General features: G+C 38.6%; 2 protein-coding genes across 5 annotated transcripts in view; one reads left to right on the top strand and one right to left on the bottom strand.

Annotated features, from left to right (window-relative positions):
- Positions 1–1,130: 1,130 nt before the first annotated feature.
- kcnv2a (potassium channel, subfamily V, member 2a) lies at positions 1,131–12,469 on the top strand. Its single transcript, XM_086096354.1, has 9 exons — positions 1,131–1,444; positions 1,634–1,756; positions 2,278–2,456; positions 2,567–2,738; positions 6,293–6,493; positions 6,749–7,003; positions 8,827–8,943; positions 9,017–9,142; positions 10,713–12,469. The coding sequence occupies exons 1-9, from the start codon at positions 1,289–1,291 to the stop codon at positions 11,079–11,081; spliced, it is 1,698 nt and encodes a 565-aa protein (XP_085952480.1). The 5' UTR covers positions 1,131–1,288; the 3' UTR covers positions 11,082–12,469.
- pum3 (pumilio RNA-binding family member 3) overlaps positions 12,343–19,645 on the bottom strand; it is a 25,163-nt gene continuing 17,860 nt past the window's right edge. For all 4 annotated transcript variants that reach the window (XM_086096351.1, XM_086096353.1, XM_086096352.1 and 1 more), the window contains 13 exons: positions 19,515–19,608; positions 18,099–18,165; positions 17,493–17,667; positions 16,354–16,457; positions 16,075–16,153; positions 15,863–15,961; positions 15,541–15,594; positions 15,291–15,371; positions 15,063–15,205; positions 14,739–14,961; positions 14,168–14,255; positions 13,310–13,400; positions 12,343–12,937 (listed from right to left, as the gene is read on the bottom strand). In XM_086096351.1, the coding sequence (XP_085952477.1) occupies positions 12,814–12,937; positions 13,310–13,400; positions 14,168–14,255; positions 14,739–14,961; positions 15,063–15,205; positions 15,291–15,371; positions 15,541–15,594; positions 15,863–15,961; positions 16,075–16,153; positions 16,354–16,457; positions 17,493–17,667; positions 18,099–18,165; positions 19,515–19,608 (1,422 nt within the window). In that variant the 3' untranslated portion in view covers positions 12,343–12,813. The remainder of the gene's footprint in view (positions 12,938–13,309; positions 13,401–14,167; positions 14,256–14,738; positions 14,962–15,062; positions 15,206–15,290; positions 15,372–15,540; positions 15,595–15,862; positions 15,962–16,074; positions 16,154–16,353; positions 16,458–17,492; positions 17,668–18,098; positions 18,166–19,514; positions 19,609–19,645) is intronic.

Here is a 19,645-nt window from a genome sequence, read left to right as displayed (position 1 = left end):
GCATGTAGGCTAAGTCATACACAAAGATAGCATTTATCCCAAAGCCCTTGTATCTACACAGTCTTGATTCTTCCACTCGTTTTAGTGAGCTTGTTGCCATTAGCTCTACCAAAGTTTGCCAAAATAAACCTAAATATGTTATTTATTGTTTATCGTTTAGTGTTAATTTCATCTAACATTTTTAAAATTAGTCTTAGTCCAGTTTGAATTACGATTGCTAGTTTTTATCAGCCAACATCATCCGGTTTTTATTTAGTCCATTTTTAGTCTACTATAAATCTAGCATTTTCGTCTTTATTTTACTCTTTAAAAAAAAAAAACATGATTGTATTCGTCTAGTTTTAGTCAACAAAAACGGTCAACGATTTAGTCAAGACAAACATTTTACCCCTGTACTTTATTAATTTTTTTGGTCAGCAGATTATGTTGAGCATTTCGAATCTAAAATTTATTTCATATAAAATGTGCTCATCTTTTTGATGAAAAACAACTTCACACACAATTGCAGTATATCAACAAGTGGCTACTATTGCTTCATGCTATGAGCTAGTAAATTAGCCAGCATTAGTTAGCGGTCAAATTAACATTATTGTTGGAAGGTTATAGCTGTTGGATTGTTTCGTTATAACTATAAATTTACTTCTTTTTTTTCAGTGACAGATCAGCAGAGACAAGATTTTACAAAATCATATAATTTTCCTCTTGTTTTTGTTCATGAACTAAAATGTCCGTAAATTTTTGTCCAGTTTTAATTAAGTGCAGTTGTTATATATTAAAGTATTTTATCTTTTTGAGAGAAAAGTAGGTCGGCCTTTCACATACCTCACTTCCTGAGCATTCAAATGATGTCCTGAGCGATGAGGAAAAGACTATCGCGGGAAGTAACTAAGACTTCAAAAGAGTGTTTCATTTTCGACTCTATAAAGGATGCATACGTTAAAAAAACTATAATTTATCAAATTTTTGAGTATAATTTAAATATCAGTTTGGAAATGAAAATATGCTCACCCTATCTCATACAGCCGACGTCAACCTGATTGGTCAAGTTATATGATGGTTTGAGTGGAAGGAGAGGGATCAAGAGATGGATGAGCCAAAGGATAATACCATCGAAAACAGGCTAAGCACCCAGATCATCTCAGAGCAACTTCAAACCTCAACAGGGTTCATATGCCATCGAGCGTCTCGCGATGATGCGTTCAATGTGAATCCATTCCGATGCTTTTTTTCCCCCCCTTTTGACAAAATTGACTTTTGCATGATTTCCGTCGTGTGTGTGTAAACTTTCATGTATGAGAGTCAAAGCATGTTGAGACGCCTGAGAGCTCGCAGCAGGAGTTTGTTCCCCGGTTACAAAACCGGCAGCCAAACTGCAGCCTTTCGGGAACGCGACGACTTTGTGGAGCTGACCAGCATCTTTGTGAAGCCATGGAATTCCATGCAGGTCAGACATTTCATCTCTTGATATATCTTCTTTTCTTTTATTGTTTTTTTTTTGGTGGGGGCTTGTTTGCATTTTTTTTTTAATTGTTTTTTTGTTTTGTTTTGTTTTTGAACCAAAGTTAACTCATTCACTGCCATTGATGGCTATAAGCGTCAAAAATTTACAACTGGCTACATTTGCTTTGTGTAGGATCTAGGCAGAGACGTCTATGATCTCTATGCTGAGGACGAAGAAGAGGAGGATGTGTCGCCCTCTTGCATTCTGCTTTCTCCCGCGAAGCACTTCACCCTCAACATCAATGTTGGTGGAACTGTAAGTTTCTACTTGACCCATTTTAACCGTTTGTTCAAATTGTTTTGAACAGTCAATCCAGCACTTAACAAATGACATCACCTGACAGACGCCATCCAGCATGGTAATGTGCTTTAATGTGGACACTTTCAGTTTGAACAGGATTTCAACTTGAGTTGACCTTTTTTATACCCAAAAACTCAACACAACAATCAAGTACCAATATCACTAGTACTTTGATACATACAATTTCTACCCCCAAAAAATGACAGCATTTTAAAATAAGTCCTGTATATCCAAATATAGCATTTTCCCTTAAAAATGCTTGAAAGTAACGGCAATTGCTTGGAATATTGCTAGCTAAATAATTCTAAATAGACCCTTACATCCTTCATCCTTAGAGGAAAACGTTTGACACCCCTGCCCTAAATAGACTGAGCCTGCAGATAATCAGCACTTACTCACTTCAGAGTGAAATAAAGAAAACTATTGTCATCTACTGTACCTCATAATCCAAATGATGTTGTTTTTCCACTTTGCAGGTATACCACCTACCCTACAGGTTAGCTGTCAGGTATCCCAAAACACGGATTGGTCGCCTCGCCACATACACAGACCATAACAGGAAGTTGGAACTATGTGATGACTACATTGTGCACAGCAATGAGTTCTTCTTTGACCGGGATCCCGCCATTTTCCAAAATATCTTCAACTTTTATAGGTAAAAACAAGCTGTGATGCAATGACACCGAATTGAAGCAAAACACAGGCCACAAATATGAAAAAAGACAATCATGTGTAATCTTCTTCTTCTTTGTCCCTTCTGCCAAGGACTGGCGTGCTGTGGATTAAAGATGACCTTTGCCCCCGTAACTTCCTGGAGGAGATCAACTACTGGGGCGTCAGGATCAAGAACAGCCAGCGCTGCTGCCGCATCTCGTTCGAGGAGAGGCAGGACGAGCTGAACGAGCAACTGAAAATACAGAAGCAGCTTATGGCAGAGGTGGGTCGGCCTTGGTGTCTCTTCCGCGGTCCGGGGAAGGAATTCTGTTTCACTTTTTTATAAGTAGATTGGGGTCGGCAACCTTTCCTGTCAAGAGTCATTTTAGGCCTGGAGCCGCAAAACATTTGGATTATGTGACGAAGGAAACGGTGTGTTAGTCGAATATACTGAGGGCCCAAGAACTAATTAGATCTGCACCAGAACAGAAAAATATGCAGCATCCAATACGTAGAGATTCATTGTCTTCCGTTTTTTGATTTGTGTTTGTAATTTTTCACACTTACCAGTAGTTTGATAACATTTTGGGCAATTTTGTGGACATTTTATGGTCATGTTGGGGGTTTCTTCTTTTGTTTTGGGATATTTTATGGTTACTTTTTGAACATTTTCTTTCCTGCCTTTTCTTAAATCCCAACCTTTTTTATTTATTTTCTTTTTTTTCAATTTTGTGGACATTTTATGATAATTTTCTGGATTTCTTCTTTTGTAATTTGACCTTTTTTAGTTACTTTTTAAACTGGGTTTTTCTGCCTTTTTAAAAAATGTAAATGTAAAAAAATTTCTGACTTTTTTTGTTGCAATTTTTGGGTAATTTGCTCTTGGAATATTTTATAGTTACTTTTTGAACGTTTTCCATTCTGTGTTTTATTTCATCCATTTTCTGACTTTTTTGGCAACTCCAAAGACATCTTACCGTAATTTTCTGCTTTTCCTTTTCTTTTTTCAACATTTTTATGGTCACTTTTTGGAAATTTTAGCTAATTTTGAAATATTTTTCATCCAACTTTCGTTCTAACAAATTCCAATTTTGGAAATGTTTTGAATATTTAATTATACATTTTTTAACTCAAAATCATCAATTCATTAATGAATATTTTATCAATTTTTTTTTTAATTTGTACTCATTCGGACAGACACTGAGTCACAGGAAATTGGGACTAAAGTGCCACATGTGGCTCCAGAACCGCAGGTTGCAGACCCCTCAACTAAAAAGAATTCCATCACGAATGCCTATACATCAAAACATACAATAGCAATCATAGAATCCAATGCAAACAAACACATTAACAATATATAAACAAAGTATGAAACGAGTTATATTGACCACGAAATGGCAACTCATCCCCACCCATCCGCACTTCCACAGTTTTTCTTACGTAATCTGCGTGTTGACTGAGTGTGTCTGACCTAAATCAGGGTTCTTGTGGACAGATGGTGTGAGGAGAAAAGGCTTCTTCTTGGCACACTTATGTTCCCATCTGATAAGTCCTTGCTCTGATAGTTTGTCATACCACCATTCACCTTGACGTTTATGTTAGGTTACTGGTTATGATGTCGCTCCGACGTCTTTGAAATTTCCCATTTTAGGATGGCATGTCAAATATTTGGCATTTTGACTATTGTCATTTCTTGAAAAGCTAATGGTGTGCAAGATTTCTGGGAAATAGGACATATTCTTCTTCGCATTTACAAGGTCTGACCACAAAGCCTGCTGTCTTTTTTTATTCCAATACATTTGATATTTTTATCACTTTTGTATAGCCTACATTTTAGACACTGTGTTTTTAATATTTCTTTTTATATTATTTCACTTATGGTAACACTCAGGAAACATTGGTGCAACATATCTGCTAGTCTGTAAAATCAGGCCTTTCACAAAACATACCAGTAAAATAACACGCATCCGAAATGCAAAGTCAGGTGGGCCTCAGAAATGGAGGAGCAGCCCCTGGTGCCGAGGGAAGCCTGAGCGTTTTTCCAGTTTTAAATAGCCCCATGACCACCATCATTTATTCCTCTCGTGTTCTCTTTCACGATTGACATAATGAAAGTTTTTGTCACACCTTCTCATTCAATACAATGCACTTTATGCTGCCCTTCTCGGTGTGTGCGCCTCGGCAACCTGGAAGCAGGAATAAAGACCAATATATGATTTTCTACTTGGATGTAGCATCCAATTATATTGCAGCAGGGTGTGTCCTGCCGAGAAATCTAGTGGGATTAATAACGCGTGTGAAGAGATCCGCTAGTTTCCCTAGCTTTAGCATTCCAATGGAAATATCAAGAGAGCCAGATGGTTCAAAACCAGACAATTCACGTTTGTCCTGACAGAAAAGAAAATGTATATAATTGTAAACTGTAAAATGATCATATAAATAACACATGTTGTGGGAGGAACAGCTGCATGTTCACATTTCTCATACAGCCTATATGCAGTTAATTGTGGAAGTGACAACTTTTATGAAAAACGAATAAAATACAACACATTTGAAGCACACTCAGTACGCTGCCTCAAAAAGATCACACTTCGCAACCCTACCACCAATTACTCCCTATTTTTATTTGGAGTGAGCGGTCAGCAACAGCTAGCAGGAGCTAGCATTAGCAGAAAAAAAGAGCGGCTAGCCAGAACTCACTAGAGTGGCTAACAAGGGTGGCTAGCAAGAACTAGCTGGAGTGGCCTTTGAGCGGCTAGTGAGAGCAAAGCAGAGGGAAACAAGCGGCAGGAGCCTGAATCACGGGACTCTGCAACGATTATTTGCAAGCCCCGCCTGTGGAAGTCAAGCGGCGGTGACCCATTGGGTCAGACATTAGCTACAAGCACCACCAGAGGCTAGGCTAATTACTGTTAAGTTATTAACATTGTTTTTCAGTTTCAATTTATATTTTAGCCGTTTTGGATTTAGTTATAGCAGTATGGCTCAATGAATAGAATTGTATTTTTATCTGTGTTACTTTCATGAGAGAAAGGGCAACGGGTTTATTTCATTTGCTATCTAAAAGGGAGTTTTAGTCTGGGGTCGGTCTCTGCCGGTCGGAAGAAGGGAGTCACAGGCTCATTATGATTGTTTTTCTCTAATCTGATTTATAGCTATGGGAACTTGCAGAAGGGAGGAGAGAGGAATTCTCTTGTTTTTACTGAATTGTCTACTCTAACATTACGCTTGTAGTTCTTCTCTGTCGGATATCCATAGCAGACAGATGGCAGTGATACATGTCAGGGTCCTGTTCAGCGTGGCGCGACCAATGTAATAGAATTCACAAAAGCGAGACCTAGGAAAATATTTTTAAAAATGTACGTTGAGGTGATAGAACATAATTTTTATTATTTTATTTTATAAATGTTTGGTCTTATCAAGTCCAAGTGTCATGGAAGCAGGAAGTGCACTTTTGATCTTATTTATTGTAAGTAAAGTGAATTTAATTATGTCTGCTCCAAATATTTTATTCACTTGAAAAGTGGGTGGATTCAAACAAAAAGTGCTATGTCCCGAGGTATTTAACACATCTCCATGTAAATAAGATGGAATTCCGAACTGTCCCAAATTTCCAAGTTGCCACGCACGCTCGTATTTATGTAGTCAAAAGGATCCCTCTCAAAGCGATGTGTTGGCATGACAACCTGACACCTGGTAATGTGGCCTTGTGGGTCTCCAGGCTGAAACACAGGACAGTCGCTGTGTGAAAATATAAATAATCAAATAAATAGTAACAATCATATTACAATTCACAATTTTGTCAACCCTGTGCCGGGTTTCTCTACTGTCCTGCAGGTGGAGGTAATGGCACTGGAGGAGGACGAGGCCTTGTATCGAAACATGATCTTTGGATGGACGCGCTGGAAGATCTGGAACATGATGGAAAAGCCGTTCTCCTCCGTTTCTGCCAAGCTGATGGCCGTCGCGTCCTCCATGTTTGTCCTGATCTCACTGGTTGCTATGACGATGAACACCGTTGAGGAGATGCAGTATAAGGTGTTAAGGGGGGAAACCAAAAAAAAGTGTTTCATTGTTTACAGATGCCACATGATGTCAAAACATTAGTGAACACACCCCTTGAATTCTCTCGATAGCCATACAACAAAAGTGAGCACACCCCCAAGTGAAAATGTCCAAATTTAGCACAGTTTGTCATTCCCTCTCTAGTGTCATGAGACTTGTTAGTGAATTCTAGTCAGTTCTGATTACAAAAATGTGGGGGAAAAAATACTGTCTGATTTTATGTTCCAGTTGCCATCAGGGCAGTTAAGCGGCAGGTTCTACGGCGAGCACGTGGAGACTTTCTGCATCGCCTTCTTCACCCTGGAGTATGTTCTCCGTTTGCTGTCCACCGCCAGCATCCGAAATTTTGGACGCAGCGTCGTCAATTCTGTCGACCTGATCGCCATCTTGCCGCACTACTTGCAGATGGTCTTGGAGTGTTTTGATGAAGAGGACACACACGTCCATTCTGGGGACATTGAGGCCATGTCACGTGTTGGAAAGGTGAAAAACGGCACACTCGGTGACTGTTGGGATTAACATGACATTGCACTAAGAAGCAAAAGAAATGATGGTGCAATTGTTTTTTTTGTTTTTTTTGGGGGGGGGGGCAAAATTAGTGTTAATTTTGAGTTAATTTAATTTTTTTTTTAATTATCGCGCCATTAACTCTGCTATAGACGTCAAAAATGTTTTTGAACTATTTCTATTAGTTAAAATGTTTTTCCCAATTTTGTTAACAAGAGTATGAAAACCTAGAATTGTTTTAATTGTATTAGAACAGATATAATATTTGTGATTAATTGTTGAGTTAACTGTGAAGTCATGTGATTAATTACGATAACACATTTTAATCGCCTGATGCCCCTAATTTTTAATAATCTTTTCTAAAAAAAAATAAAAAAAGATTAAAAAAATATATAAATTCATTCAAAACAAAAAAGGATGATTAAAAATTAAAAGCAAGAGGCGTTGTAATTAATCGCATGACTTCACTAGTTAACTCACGATTAATCACACATTTTATATCTGTTTTAAATGTACCCAAAAAAATTCTAGGCTTTCATACTCTTAACAAAAATGGAAAAAAATGTTAAACTAATAGAAATAGTTCAAATTAATTTTTGACGTCTATTGCTGTCAATGGCAGTGGATGAATTAAGGACCTCCCCTTACTTGGAAAGTCTGTATTGGGGGGAATTCCAGTTGCAACACAGCAGACACGTCCACGTCGAAATTTAGCAGTAATACATTTAATAATAATGCATATATTTGTGGAGACTGGGGTCAAGTTGTATTTTTACAATTTTAAAAATGTGCACTTCATGTTAAAGATTAGATAGCTCTTAATATAAAAAGAAAAATGCACAGAGCTGTCACCAATGTCTTACAAATGCAATTATGCTAGTGGCAGTAAAATGACTAACAAATCAATATTACACTTCACACTATCACAGCTCAGTACATCTTTTTAATTTTAGATTTTTTTTCAAATGAAATTACTGTATTCTATTAGTTTAACATTTTTCCACCTATGTTAACAAGAGTATGACAACTTAGAATTTTTTTTATTGTGCATTTTAGTGTACATTTAGAACAGATATAAAATTTACGATTGATTGTGAGTTAACTATTAAAATCATGCGATTAATTACAATTAAAATTTTTAATTGCATACTACTTTTTATTTATTTACAGTATATCTATCTGAACCTGCCAGTTAGTAATAAGTTTGATACAACCAGTGACAGAATTAGGGCTGAACAATTAATGAAATTCAAATCAACATCAAAATGTAGTACGAGGACATTTTCAAATCGCAAAGCCTGCATCTTTCATTCCAGTTGCTCGATAGGCTTTACTTATATATATATATATATATGTATCTTATCTCATATCATTGATTTAAAAAAGAAAATTCTGTGTCTTTAAGTAACGCCACAAGAGTCAATCTTGGACCTAGTCAGACCTAAATTGTTTATCCATCTATGGCGTCTAAATCTGTCAATTGCATTCTTTTTTGCAGATGACACTTTTTTTTTTTTTTGGCTCCGGGGTACCCTTAATGATTTGATCACCACTGTTGAATGTGAAATTGGTTGAAAAAATAAATAAATAAAACCGGATGCATGATATTTGGGAACCATAAAACAGATTTAGCAGTGAAGCTGAGAATACCTTTTGTTGTCAACACTTGCAAATGTTTTTCAGTAGGATATGGGCTTTATTTTTTCTATCTATAATAGAAGTAGCTGAAATCATCTCTTTCATAATATTCTTTACATTATCATAAGCTGAAGTATCTTCTGTATGTTTTCTCTCTGTAGTTGGGCCAAGTTCTGAAGATCATGCGATTGATGCGAATCTTTCGAATCCTGAAGCTGGCTCGTCACTCAACGGGGCTCAGAGCCTTCGGCTTCACTCTGAGGCAGTGCTACCAGCAGGTCACGCGCCATTTCATGCTCCTCAGCCCAGACCACCTGTCGTGACATCGTTTACGTGCGTGTGTGTGTTTAGGTGGGCTGTTTGCTGCTCTTCATTGGCATGGGGATCTTCATGTTTTCAGCCATGGTGTACACTGTCGAGCGGGACGTTCCCAACACCAAATTCACCTCCATGCCGCTTGCGTGGTGGTGGGCCGCAGTGAGTCATTACAATGACAAACTCATTAAGGTTGTTAATGAAAGCTAATGAAATAATTCAAACTACTAAAATAAAAATACATTTTTTTTATTTTGACTGCGGCAAACGCAGATTTGGAAGCAGTCAACGGAAAACACTTGTGATAATAACAATCCTAAGCAGTTCCACACACTCTAAAGTATGTATATAAATTTAGCCTATAAAAAAAATTTACGCAACAATTACCATAAGTCTGAAAGTGAAATAAACAACATTACTTTGAATGAAATAGCTTTTCTTCTTCAGTAAAACATTATCAAGTACTGCTTACTTAATAACTGTTAAGGACACATTTTTAAGTTGGCAACTCAAAAGAAATGCGTTACAACTGACTTTTTCATATTATAAAGTAGGCTAGGCTACTTTAGCTTCTTGTCTTAATTATGAGTGATGTCGGTTATGCTTGTTACGTAGCCTAACTTTTTCCAAACAAATAATCAAAGTACAGGTGTAATTAAAATGCTTCCATTAGTTACTGTCAAACACATGCGCTTCTAAATACAGTACAAGTAGCGTTCCTAAATCGTTAGCACATTACGCCACTATCTGCAGTTAACTGCCTGTAGGGTGCAGTAGTGAGCAAGAGTTGACAATACTCAGTAAACAGCAGACACTTTTTAGTAATAAAATACACATGTATTTTAATGTAAAACTAACAAATTAGAAATAGAAAATGCCCATTCAAAACAAAAAAAGATTATTAAAAATTAAAAGCAAGAGATGTTGTAATTAATCGCATGACTTCGCTAGTTAACTCACGATTAATCACAAATTTTACATCTGTTCTAAATGTACAATAAAAAAATTCTAGGTTTTCATACTATTATTGACAAAAGTGGGAAAAAATGTTAAACAAATCTAAATAGTTAAAATGATTTTTTGACGTTTATAGCCGTCAATGGCAGTGAATGAATTAAAAAAAAAAAAGAGAAAGAAAATAATATTTAGTGGTGTCAGGCGATTAAGTTTTTAATCGTAATTAATCGCATGACTTCACTACTTAACTCGCGATTAATCACAAATTTAATATCTGTTCTAAATGTACAATAAAAACATTCTAGGTTTTCATACTATTATTAAACAAAAGTGGGAAAAAAATTTAACTAATAGAAATAGCTAAAATGAATTTTGGTCGTTCATAGCCGTCAATGGCAGTGAATGAGTTAAGTCACTACGCAAATACATTATAGAGGACAGAAAGCAAGATTCTGGTATTTGCAGCTTGAACATGATGTGGGAGTATTCAAAGCATCAAAATGGAGTCGGTGTTGAGAAAAGTGAGTGATGCCAACTTGAATTTTGTTTTCAGCCAACCAACAGTGACTTTTGAGTGTACATGACATGCTAAATCAAGTTGATGTAATTCCCTTCATTAGCATTTAATTCAAACTCCTAAAATAAATGTAGCCACTTAGCAAGTTTATCTAGATCAATTCATTACATATTTTAACTTGCATTTATGTATTAAATCAAGTGGTAACAGATCCTCCAAGCTTCTGACATTGTCGTCTTTGTGTCTCCACTCCCACAGGTAAGCATTTCCACGGTCGGCTACGGCGACATGCTCCCAGAAACTAACCTGGGCCGCCTCTTTGCCTTCGCCTGCATCGCTTTCGGCATCATCCTCAACGGCATGCCCATCTCCGTCCTCTACAACAAGTTCTCCGACTACTACGGCAAGCTCAAGTCACAAGAATACGCCGCCGTCACCAAGGCTCGCGGCGATGTGCATTTCGCCCGAAGGGCGGCCAAGAAGTTTGCGGAATGTTATCAGGACGCCGTTCAGTCGAGAGCGTCTCGGCTGCAGGGTCAATTGGCTGACACAGCACAGGGGAGACGGGCCAATGTCAAAAAAGCTTTTGCAGGCTGTCATGGCCACACTGACCACACATGTCCGTGACGTCCATTTACAAAACCTCACAAAGTTCTTTTGACCCTGGGCCTGTAATCTAGTTGTTGGACTTTTTGAGCTTTTAAGGCTACCGTACTCCACACTGAAAATCTAAAGCTTTTTGTACATGTCCTTTTTTATTTATTTTTTTGGGCACAATATTTTGACATTGTAGTTCCAGTAAACTCTGTTGACTGAAGGGAAGAGCTTAATTTGTGCTTTGTCACCATCTTGTGGCAACTTTAGGCAATTAGGAACCTTTTGGGGGCATACATTGCTTGCAGTATTGTGCTATTTTGACTATAATACTGGGGAAACACTGGTTTAAATTATTTTATTTTTTTTAAATTATGACCACTATTACTACCACCATTTGTTCTTTATATAACAGGATACACAAACAAAAAAAAGTTTCAAGGACCCATGCCCTAAATTCAACAGGAAGTTAGCCATTTTGGTTTGAAGCAGCCATAGGCTACTTGGAAAACTCCTACTTGGTAATTTTCCCAAGTGAGTGTATGACACTTTTTTGCAAAGCATTTTCTCCATAAATCTAATGTGGGTGGAGCTTGTCATCAAAAGGCTAATGCTTGTTTTGTGGATCCGGGTGTTTATTATTTGTAAACTTCAGATTCAGTTTAAAAGTGGCACTAGGACTGGATCAACGCAACTAGTATGACAGCCGTTCTACTAGTGTGCCCTTTGCTAGTACCTGGACTTTAAACTCGACAAGGATATAGAATTAATGTTAATACCTTTCCAACACCCACTGTTGCTCGCGTGACCTGGCAAAAGAGGGTGAAAATGTCTGCTCCTTGTCCTAACTTTGTGATATCTTTCCTGATAGTCTGCAATAGACCTGCACTGACGTTCATACTTCCGCTTTTCTAAATGCCCGACTGTGTCACAATGTCTTAAGAGGGACCAACATTGCAAAGTGAGGCATGTCTAATGTGTGTGTGTGTGCGTGCTAAGAGTACACGCGCGCGAGATATATCGCGTTAATTTGTCATGGAGGCAAGTGCGTTTGCGTCACAGGCGCCACCAGACTGACCAGATGGAATATTCACACGCACTTATTTTACAAAGGATTTGCAAACGGAGGGAATTAACATCCAGAGTAATCAAACCTTTCGCACAGTTCTTGGCCGGCTGCAAAGTCAGCAATGTGACTCTTAAGAAAAACAACTTGTAAGCATGTTTTGCAGTTGATCTCCCAGTGGAAGTTAAGCCGGCAATCACAGCTGCTCTTCTAAATAAATCAAGTCAGTCAATTTCAGAATAAATGTATTCAAAACTGGTTACAACTTTACATGAGCGTAAAAATATATTTTCAAAACTGTCTATGTCATGCATTTACCGTTTATGAACCATTAAACAGAACTGATCTGACCATATATTATGATGCAGTTTTGACTTGGAACAGCAAAACAAAAGCATCATGGAGCAATTTACGTGCAAGCTTTCCTGCTTGCGGTTCTTTTGTTAAACTGGATTATGCTACACATCCCAGAGATGATTTTCAGTGGTCCTCAAGCAGAAGACCCCAATTAACTTTGGAGTACATACATGTTTACAAATACTCAAACATCTGCCTTGGTCCATGATGTTCTGTGACCATCCCAGGACACGTTTTGGTGTTCAACATATGTAACCAATAGTTAAGAAACGTTCATCAGTTGCTGATGTGACACAGTCCTACTTCCAGGTCCAAAGTGATGCCGAGTGTCACCCCTCGTGTCTATTTTCTCAAATTTTCCCGCAGGATTTCAGCTCCCTTGCTGCTGTTGGTGCTGTCGAGCTCAAAGTCCTGCAGAGCTATCTTCACGTCTGCCACCACAGATTTGTCGCAGCTGTTTAGGAGGCTGCGGACAGTAAAGACGCATTTTTAAAATGTCCTCACAGCTTCAAATACAGTTTTATCCTGGGAAAAGCATTTGTGGTGTGGTAGGATAATTTTACACTTCCCTGTCTGAATGGCAGGTTTTTGTGACACAAAGATAATTCATTACAAAACTTTTTCCGTCAATAATGATCTCATCAAAATGTGACCTGTGACAAGTACAAATCCATAAGAGAAAAAAATAAAGTGAAATAATGTGGTTGCTAGATTTAACCGAGGATGTGACTGTTCATGTTCATGAATAGCCAATCACCATGCCTCAACTCAAGGCCGCTCAACTGTGACTACTCTGCAATAACTTGAGTGGAGCATGAACACAAATACACGCACACACCTGCAGAGGACCATGGCTCCTCTGTTGACTTTGCTCCAACTCCTCAGTTTTTCCATCCCAACAGTGTCAACCAGGATCCTGGAAAAGCACTCTGGTAGGAGGAGAGAAGTTACTCAGCATTCCATTGGCAAAGACAGTGGGATTAAAATTAATAAACAAAATGAACATGAATATTTGGAGTTTCGTGTGTAGTCAGGTATTAAAGGTATTTTAAAAAAGTTCCGTAAAATCATTGTTCAGCAGAATGCATTGCTGAGAGAACAAAAAATAATGTAACAGCAGTAATGTTCCTAGCACTTACTGTGCATAGTGCTTGCAGCCACTAGAGGGCGCAGCTGTACAATATTATTCTACTGCATTAAAGCAACCTCAATCTCCATTTTGGTGTAGGGATGTTTGATACCAGTACGAGTACTCAACTCTTGTAGTCATTGATATCATGTACAGATACGACTCCTTTTGATAATTTTTTTAAATTATTGAACCAACGACAGATACTTTTAAAGACTATATGTATATATAACACCAATATAGCATTTTTCCTTAAAATTGAATGAAATTAATGGCCATTTTTTATTATCTTTTTTCACATTTGTTCATAAAGTTGCAATGTGTGGCACAATAAATTTAATGAGGTAAGGACATTAATTCTTGTCATGTCTATGGGCGTTGTGTTACTCGTAGTTGGATGCGATTGCATGTCATATTTAACTCTGACATTTATTCAGTATTTGTTGTACTGCTTTTATTTTTTAAACTAACCTGACCTTAGATTGTGTTCAAAATGGTGACATCCAGGTCAAATCCTGCTAAGCATGAATATAAACCTCGTGCTTAGGCTATTTGTTATGAAATCACCTTGTTTGCCAGCCTCCAGCAGAGTGAGGTCCTGCTCTATGAGCCATTTGAGTACCAGGTGTCCTGCAGGATGTTCTGCCATGTGAAGCTAGAAAAGAGAGATGCACATCAACACTTTTTAGTGCTATTTTCAAAACATTTTTGTATCCTAATGATTTTAAAGGGGAAGTCAAGTCCCAAAAATTCTTCACAATAATATGTTCTATGCAGCCCCATTAGTCTAAATACAGTATTCTGGTTAATATTGCATTAGTGGAATATGAGTTAAGCGGCGTAAGTCTAACAGCTTTTATCAATATCAGAAGGCGGCCATTTTGCCACTTGGTGTCGACTGAAGATGACAGTTGCTCAGGGAACGACCATTCACATCTCACCTTCTTTTTTTTTAAGCCGAGCTGTGACTGGTCGCCACCTGAGATGGATAAAAACGGCTGGATTTTGCTTCATAACTCATATTCCACAAATGTAATTAATGTCATGTTTAGACTAGTGAGTTCACATATTACATATTGTCAAGAAATTGTTGACTTCCCCTTTAAATACAAAACAGCCCTCATTCACTCACGCTCACCTGTCCTTCGACGCCCCCTGGCACTAGATCCTGATTGGCCAGCTGAGCTACAGCCTCCATGGCGGGTCGCAGGTCGCCGCAGGCCGACGCCAGAATGTCACTAACTGTCACGCTGGTGGCCTTGTCCATGACCATGGCGGCGGCATTGTCGCGCAGATAATCTAGCAGCGGCGGGGAGACCACCTCAAGCAGCTCCTTCCTTCGAAGGGCTGTGTCCTTTTTACTGATGGGAGAAGAAAAGAGACAGAGATGAAAACTTTTCCATCAGTTGTGATTAATAACACGCCAAAAAGTGACTACAAATAATAATTTTCATTGTCTGACCTGTGCGTGTTTCCATCTCCTTTTTGCAGCACCTTGATGATCTCAGGCAGCAGGTGCGCAGGGTCTCTGGGGCTCAGTAGGTACAGCAGAACCTTCTTGCCATACTTGTTGCTGATGACCCCATCCAAAGATGACATGAGTTCCTGGACAAGTGAGAAACATGTAAAACGCCCATCTTAAGACATTTGATAGAGCAAAGAACAAAACGGAAACAGATGGTACACTTACAGATAACACAGCCTGTTTGACAAGTTTGGTGTCATCAACGCAGTCAAATATGGCGAGAAGCACCAGGTGACCAAACTCCCCCTGAGGAGACAAATGTTAAATCTGTTCTTAGCGGTTTTAATTGCATCAAGACTTCATCAACAAAAATATTTAATTCATTTGATTTGTGTTTAAGCACTACAAGAAAAATTATGAAAAGTTGCCTAAAAGTGACAAACACATTAAAACAGCCAGTTTGTGTGAAACCCACCGTTGCAAACTTCACCATGTACGTCTTCATTGTTTTGATGATGACTTTCCTGTCCTGAAACAGAAAATAAACTTTAGACAGAGTAAGTACTAAATTTACAGTGCACCCCCAGTAAAAGGACCCAGCTCTGACACAAATAGCAAAAATTTGCACCTAATTGATGACCTGAAAAAGGGTTTGTAATTTCCGTAAGATGCCACAAGAGGGCAGAAAAGAACAACATGCCTTCATCTCACTTTAAATTGTTTTCGTGGCAACAAGACACAACAGATGGCGCCAAAGCAATCCTGTTATGTTATTGGTTTGGTCAGTGTGTGTTTACCTTGGAATTCCCGTGCCACAGACAGTGCATGGCCACTCGAGCTCCATCGTGGGTGTGAGCCATGTAGACTGCTGCCTCCCTTATGGACTCAATCATCTCCTGTAATGAAGTGAATTGTCTGTCAACAAATCAGACTAGACTCACTGTCTAACCATACTGTAGCAGCCAATCGCAGTGCACAGTTATACTATACAAATTATCCACAGACTCACCGCTCTCTCTTTGTCAGGACTTAACAAGAAAAAGTCCAGGAAGACTTTGTGGACCAAAGAATGTTTGATGACCTGCTCTCTGAAACAAAAAATACAACACATGGTGACGTCACATTTTCACATCCTAGTTCGATTCAATTTTAGTTTGGCCATCCTCTAAAAACAAACAAACACATCAACTCAAACCAAAGCTCACAATAATAAAAGAAAAAAAAAAACACAATATTTTTGTCATAATGTTCTCCGTGGTGGATGATAAATCACTTTCAGTAGTCTTACTTCTGTGCCAATGGTGTAAGTATTTGCTTCATATTAATGATGATTTGGTTCAGCTTGTCCGGGTTGGCTTCTGCAACCTTCTCGATGGTGTTGCACACCGATGTCTGCACACATTGACAAACGGCAGAAGCATGTGACACATTCTTAACTCGCGTCATCGAAAGTTGAGTGTGCACAGGAGAGATATTATGCAATTTAACCTAAACAGGTCTAAGGTGTGTTGTCATGCTATACTATCAAGAATTAAAGTGCAACTGTAACCCTGTTAAGTTGGTTCTGGGGGCTGGCCTGTCTCTTGCAATGAGCCCCCAGAAATATACACAGATGGGGTGTGCACATGACATTATTTTTTAAATTCTTACGGCAGTTACAGTTTGGACTCTAAAACGAAATAATTACATTTTAAATAAATTAAATCAAAGTGAAGTTCACATCACAGAAAGGACCTCTCGTGATTAGATCTCGCTCAGGGATTGGGCCTCCCATGACCACAGTCTTTTTATTTATTTATTATTAAGCTAGCTGTTAGTTACATGAGGTTAATAATGTTCTGTTCCTGTCTTTTTCCGGGCACTTTTAGTGCATGACGGGTTAAGTGATGAACACCTAATACCAAGTGGCAGGTTATATTTTGGACCAAGTGCTTTTTAAGAAGTTCAGAAACTTGTTTCCTGGGTTTTGATGAAGCTCAATGTGCTGTATTGTCTTTAATAAAAACCACTAAGTACTAAGTCAGTGAGCTTCTTTTTTTTTAAGCACACAAATAACATCTGCCATTCGGCCACTAGATGGTACACTAACAGAAGAAATAAAGATCAGGGCCCGTATTCCTTAAGGTTCTCTGAAGTATCTCAGAGAGCTCCTAATTTAGCCTAAAAAATCCTAGCAAGGAGTGTCAGCTTAGGAGTGATTTCAGAGCCTTCTCAGCTAACTCTGAGCAAGGAATAGACAGAAACTCGTATCTAAAAGTCAGTATATAAAACGTGGACAGCCCAAACTTTTAGCCGACCTATTTTTAAAGTCGACTTATCCAACTTGGTCAACTTTTCTCCATATATACATGTATCTTGCCTTTACCTAAAATAGCATTTTTGTCATACATCTAGTTAGGAAGCCCTTTTGTTTGTGTACTTGTGTACCTTACAGATGATGAAGGTGTTTCCGTACAGTTCCTCGGTGAGCATGAGTCTCTGCGCGAGCACAGCTTTGTCGTTGTAGGCGTACTCAACGATGGCGGAAGCGGCAGCGTGGCGAAGCATCTGCCGCACGTTACCTTTAAACGTTTGCATCACAGCCGCCACCAGCTCCTTATTCCTGTAGTGCAAATACAATAGGTAACATGTTGCTTCAAATCTAGATGATCAAGGAGCACCAGACGATCCACAGCAGAACGGCTAATGGAAGAGTCAAAATGTGAATTCAAGTTTCCAAGTAGAAGTACTGTATACTAGATCATACAACACACAGTGTTGTTGGGAGAAGTTCTTGAATTTCTGTGATAAAAAGCCTGACCGAGCCTATTTTAAGAGTGTGATGGATAAGTTATGAAGCTTTTTGATAAATATATTAGCACGGATGAAAAAAAAAGCCAGTTTTACATTAAACATTAACTACTCAGATGCAAAATTACATATATTGAATTTTCTAGAAATATTTATTGTCAGACTTGTACAACATGGTTGTTATTAAGTTAAAGGAGCAAACAATGTCAAAATGGGACATCTGCTCATAGAAGAGCAACTCACCCGTACATCAGCATCTTTTTCACCACGTGTTTGCCGTACTGCGACTTACTCAAAGCAAGGACATCATCTGCAGGAGACAAGATGACAACATACATGAGCAAATCCTCCCCCCTCCCCGAAATGAACAGAACTAATGAGCAAATCATTCCAAATAAGCAATGTTTCAATTTCAAATGGACGTTGTCAAAAGGCAAAATTTTTTTAATTGTACCTGTAACATTTAAAAAACAATTTTCATATAAGAAATAACGTAAAGAGAATTGACTTGTTCAAGGTTCAAACTATCGCCGTCATGAAAACCCTTTAACAACATTTAAAGGGGAAGCCAACTCCAAAATTTTATTAAGGGTGTATTCAAGGATCATTTTTTGCTGTGTCTTCCGGGTCGATCATTTTAACCATTGGTTCTCAATCCCGTCAATCAATCTACTGTAACGACGTCGTGCGTGCTCGCTCCTAGTGCAGCATGTGCAGTTTAAGTATTTGTAGAGTGTAGCCGCTGAGATTTGGATTCAGCAATTCATTGTTGTAGCTCCACCAATCTCACCGCATACTTTGAAAATAGCTGAGCTGCAAGAGGACATCAGTCTAGGAAGTGAGGCTGGCTGCAGAGACTGATGAAGATGAGGATGAAGATGAGCTTGCACATTCCCGACATTTGGTTTAACTTGGAAAAAATCTAGTAAATTTTTTTTCACATCAAAAATACTAGTTAAACTCCTTAAAAAATATACTTCGAATTTCTGAGTGCATCAACCTTTACTAGGCTTTTTCAAGTAAATATCACTCCCCATTGTTACAGTGTAGGCGTTTCCTCCAGACGAGCAAGAGAGCTGGTAGGAAGGTCTACCGCATGCGCATTAAAAAAAGAAAAGAAAAAAAAGTGAATAACGGGAACGTTTACCTTCTACTTTTCGAGCAGATCCTTCCTTGAATACACTTTTAAAATATGTTGGTGCTCCCATTTGTCTAAACACAACCTTGTAGTATTGCGTTTGTAGAACCTGAATTAGCAGCAAAATCCACCTATTTTATCCATCTCAGAGGGCGGCCATTTTGCCACTTGCTGTTGAGCGAAAATGGCATCACAGTTGCTAAGGGCTCAGGTAATGACCAATCACGGCTCACTTTGGTCATGTGATGTTTGCAAGCTGAACTGTGATTGGTCAGTTCCAGAGCCCTGAGAAACTGACATCATTTTCAGTCGACAGCAAGTAACAAAATGGCCACCTCCTGCGATTGTTAAATACGGGTGGATTTTGCTGCTTTATCTATATTCCACGAACGCAATATTAACCAGAATGTCGTGTTTATTTTTGTGTAACAGTTTATTGTAGAGAGAATTTTGGGTTGACTACCCTTTTGTGGCGATGGCTGGTGGATGGATAACCATACAGGCCACGATTGACACCTCACCTTTAAGTTCGCCAAACACTTCCTTTCTCTGCTCGTGACTACCCCACTGGATAAAACATTGCAGCACTCGCACAGAGTCATGAGCATACGCCATCTGGTGGAGGGAGATGGTGGCTCTCAGCACATACAGA

This window comes from Leptonotus elevatus, chromosome 15, assembly GCF_054856555.1.
Source record: "Leptonotus elevatus isolate MCC_2025b chromosome 15, RoL_Lele_1.0, whole genome shotgun sequence".
NCBI lineage: Eukaryota > Metazoa > Chordata > Actinopteri > Syngnathiformes > Syngnathidae > Leptonotus > Leptonotus elevatus.
The sequence above is the reverse complement of the archived record's forward strand: the minus strand, read 5'-3'. Positions and strand labels throughout refer to the sequence as shown.

Excerpts from the sequence above, each read along its gene's own strand:
- kcnv2a (XM_086096354.1), top strand. The coding sequence starts at position 1,289 with ATGTATGAGAGTCAAAGCATGTTGAGACGCCTGAGAGCTCGCAGCAGG. Across the intron at positions 1,757-2,277 it reads ACATCAATGTTGGTGGAACT|GTATACCACCTACCCTACAG; the intron begins GTAAGTTTCTAC and ends TCCACTTTGCAG. Across the intron at positions 2,457-2,566 it reads AATATCTTCAACTTTTATAG|GACTGGCGTGCTGTGGATTA; the intron begins GTAAAAACAAGC and ends CCTTCTGCCAAG.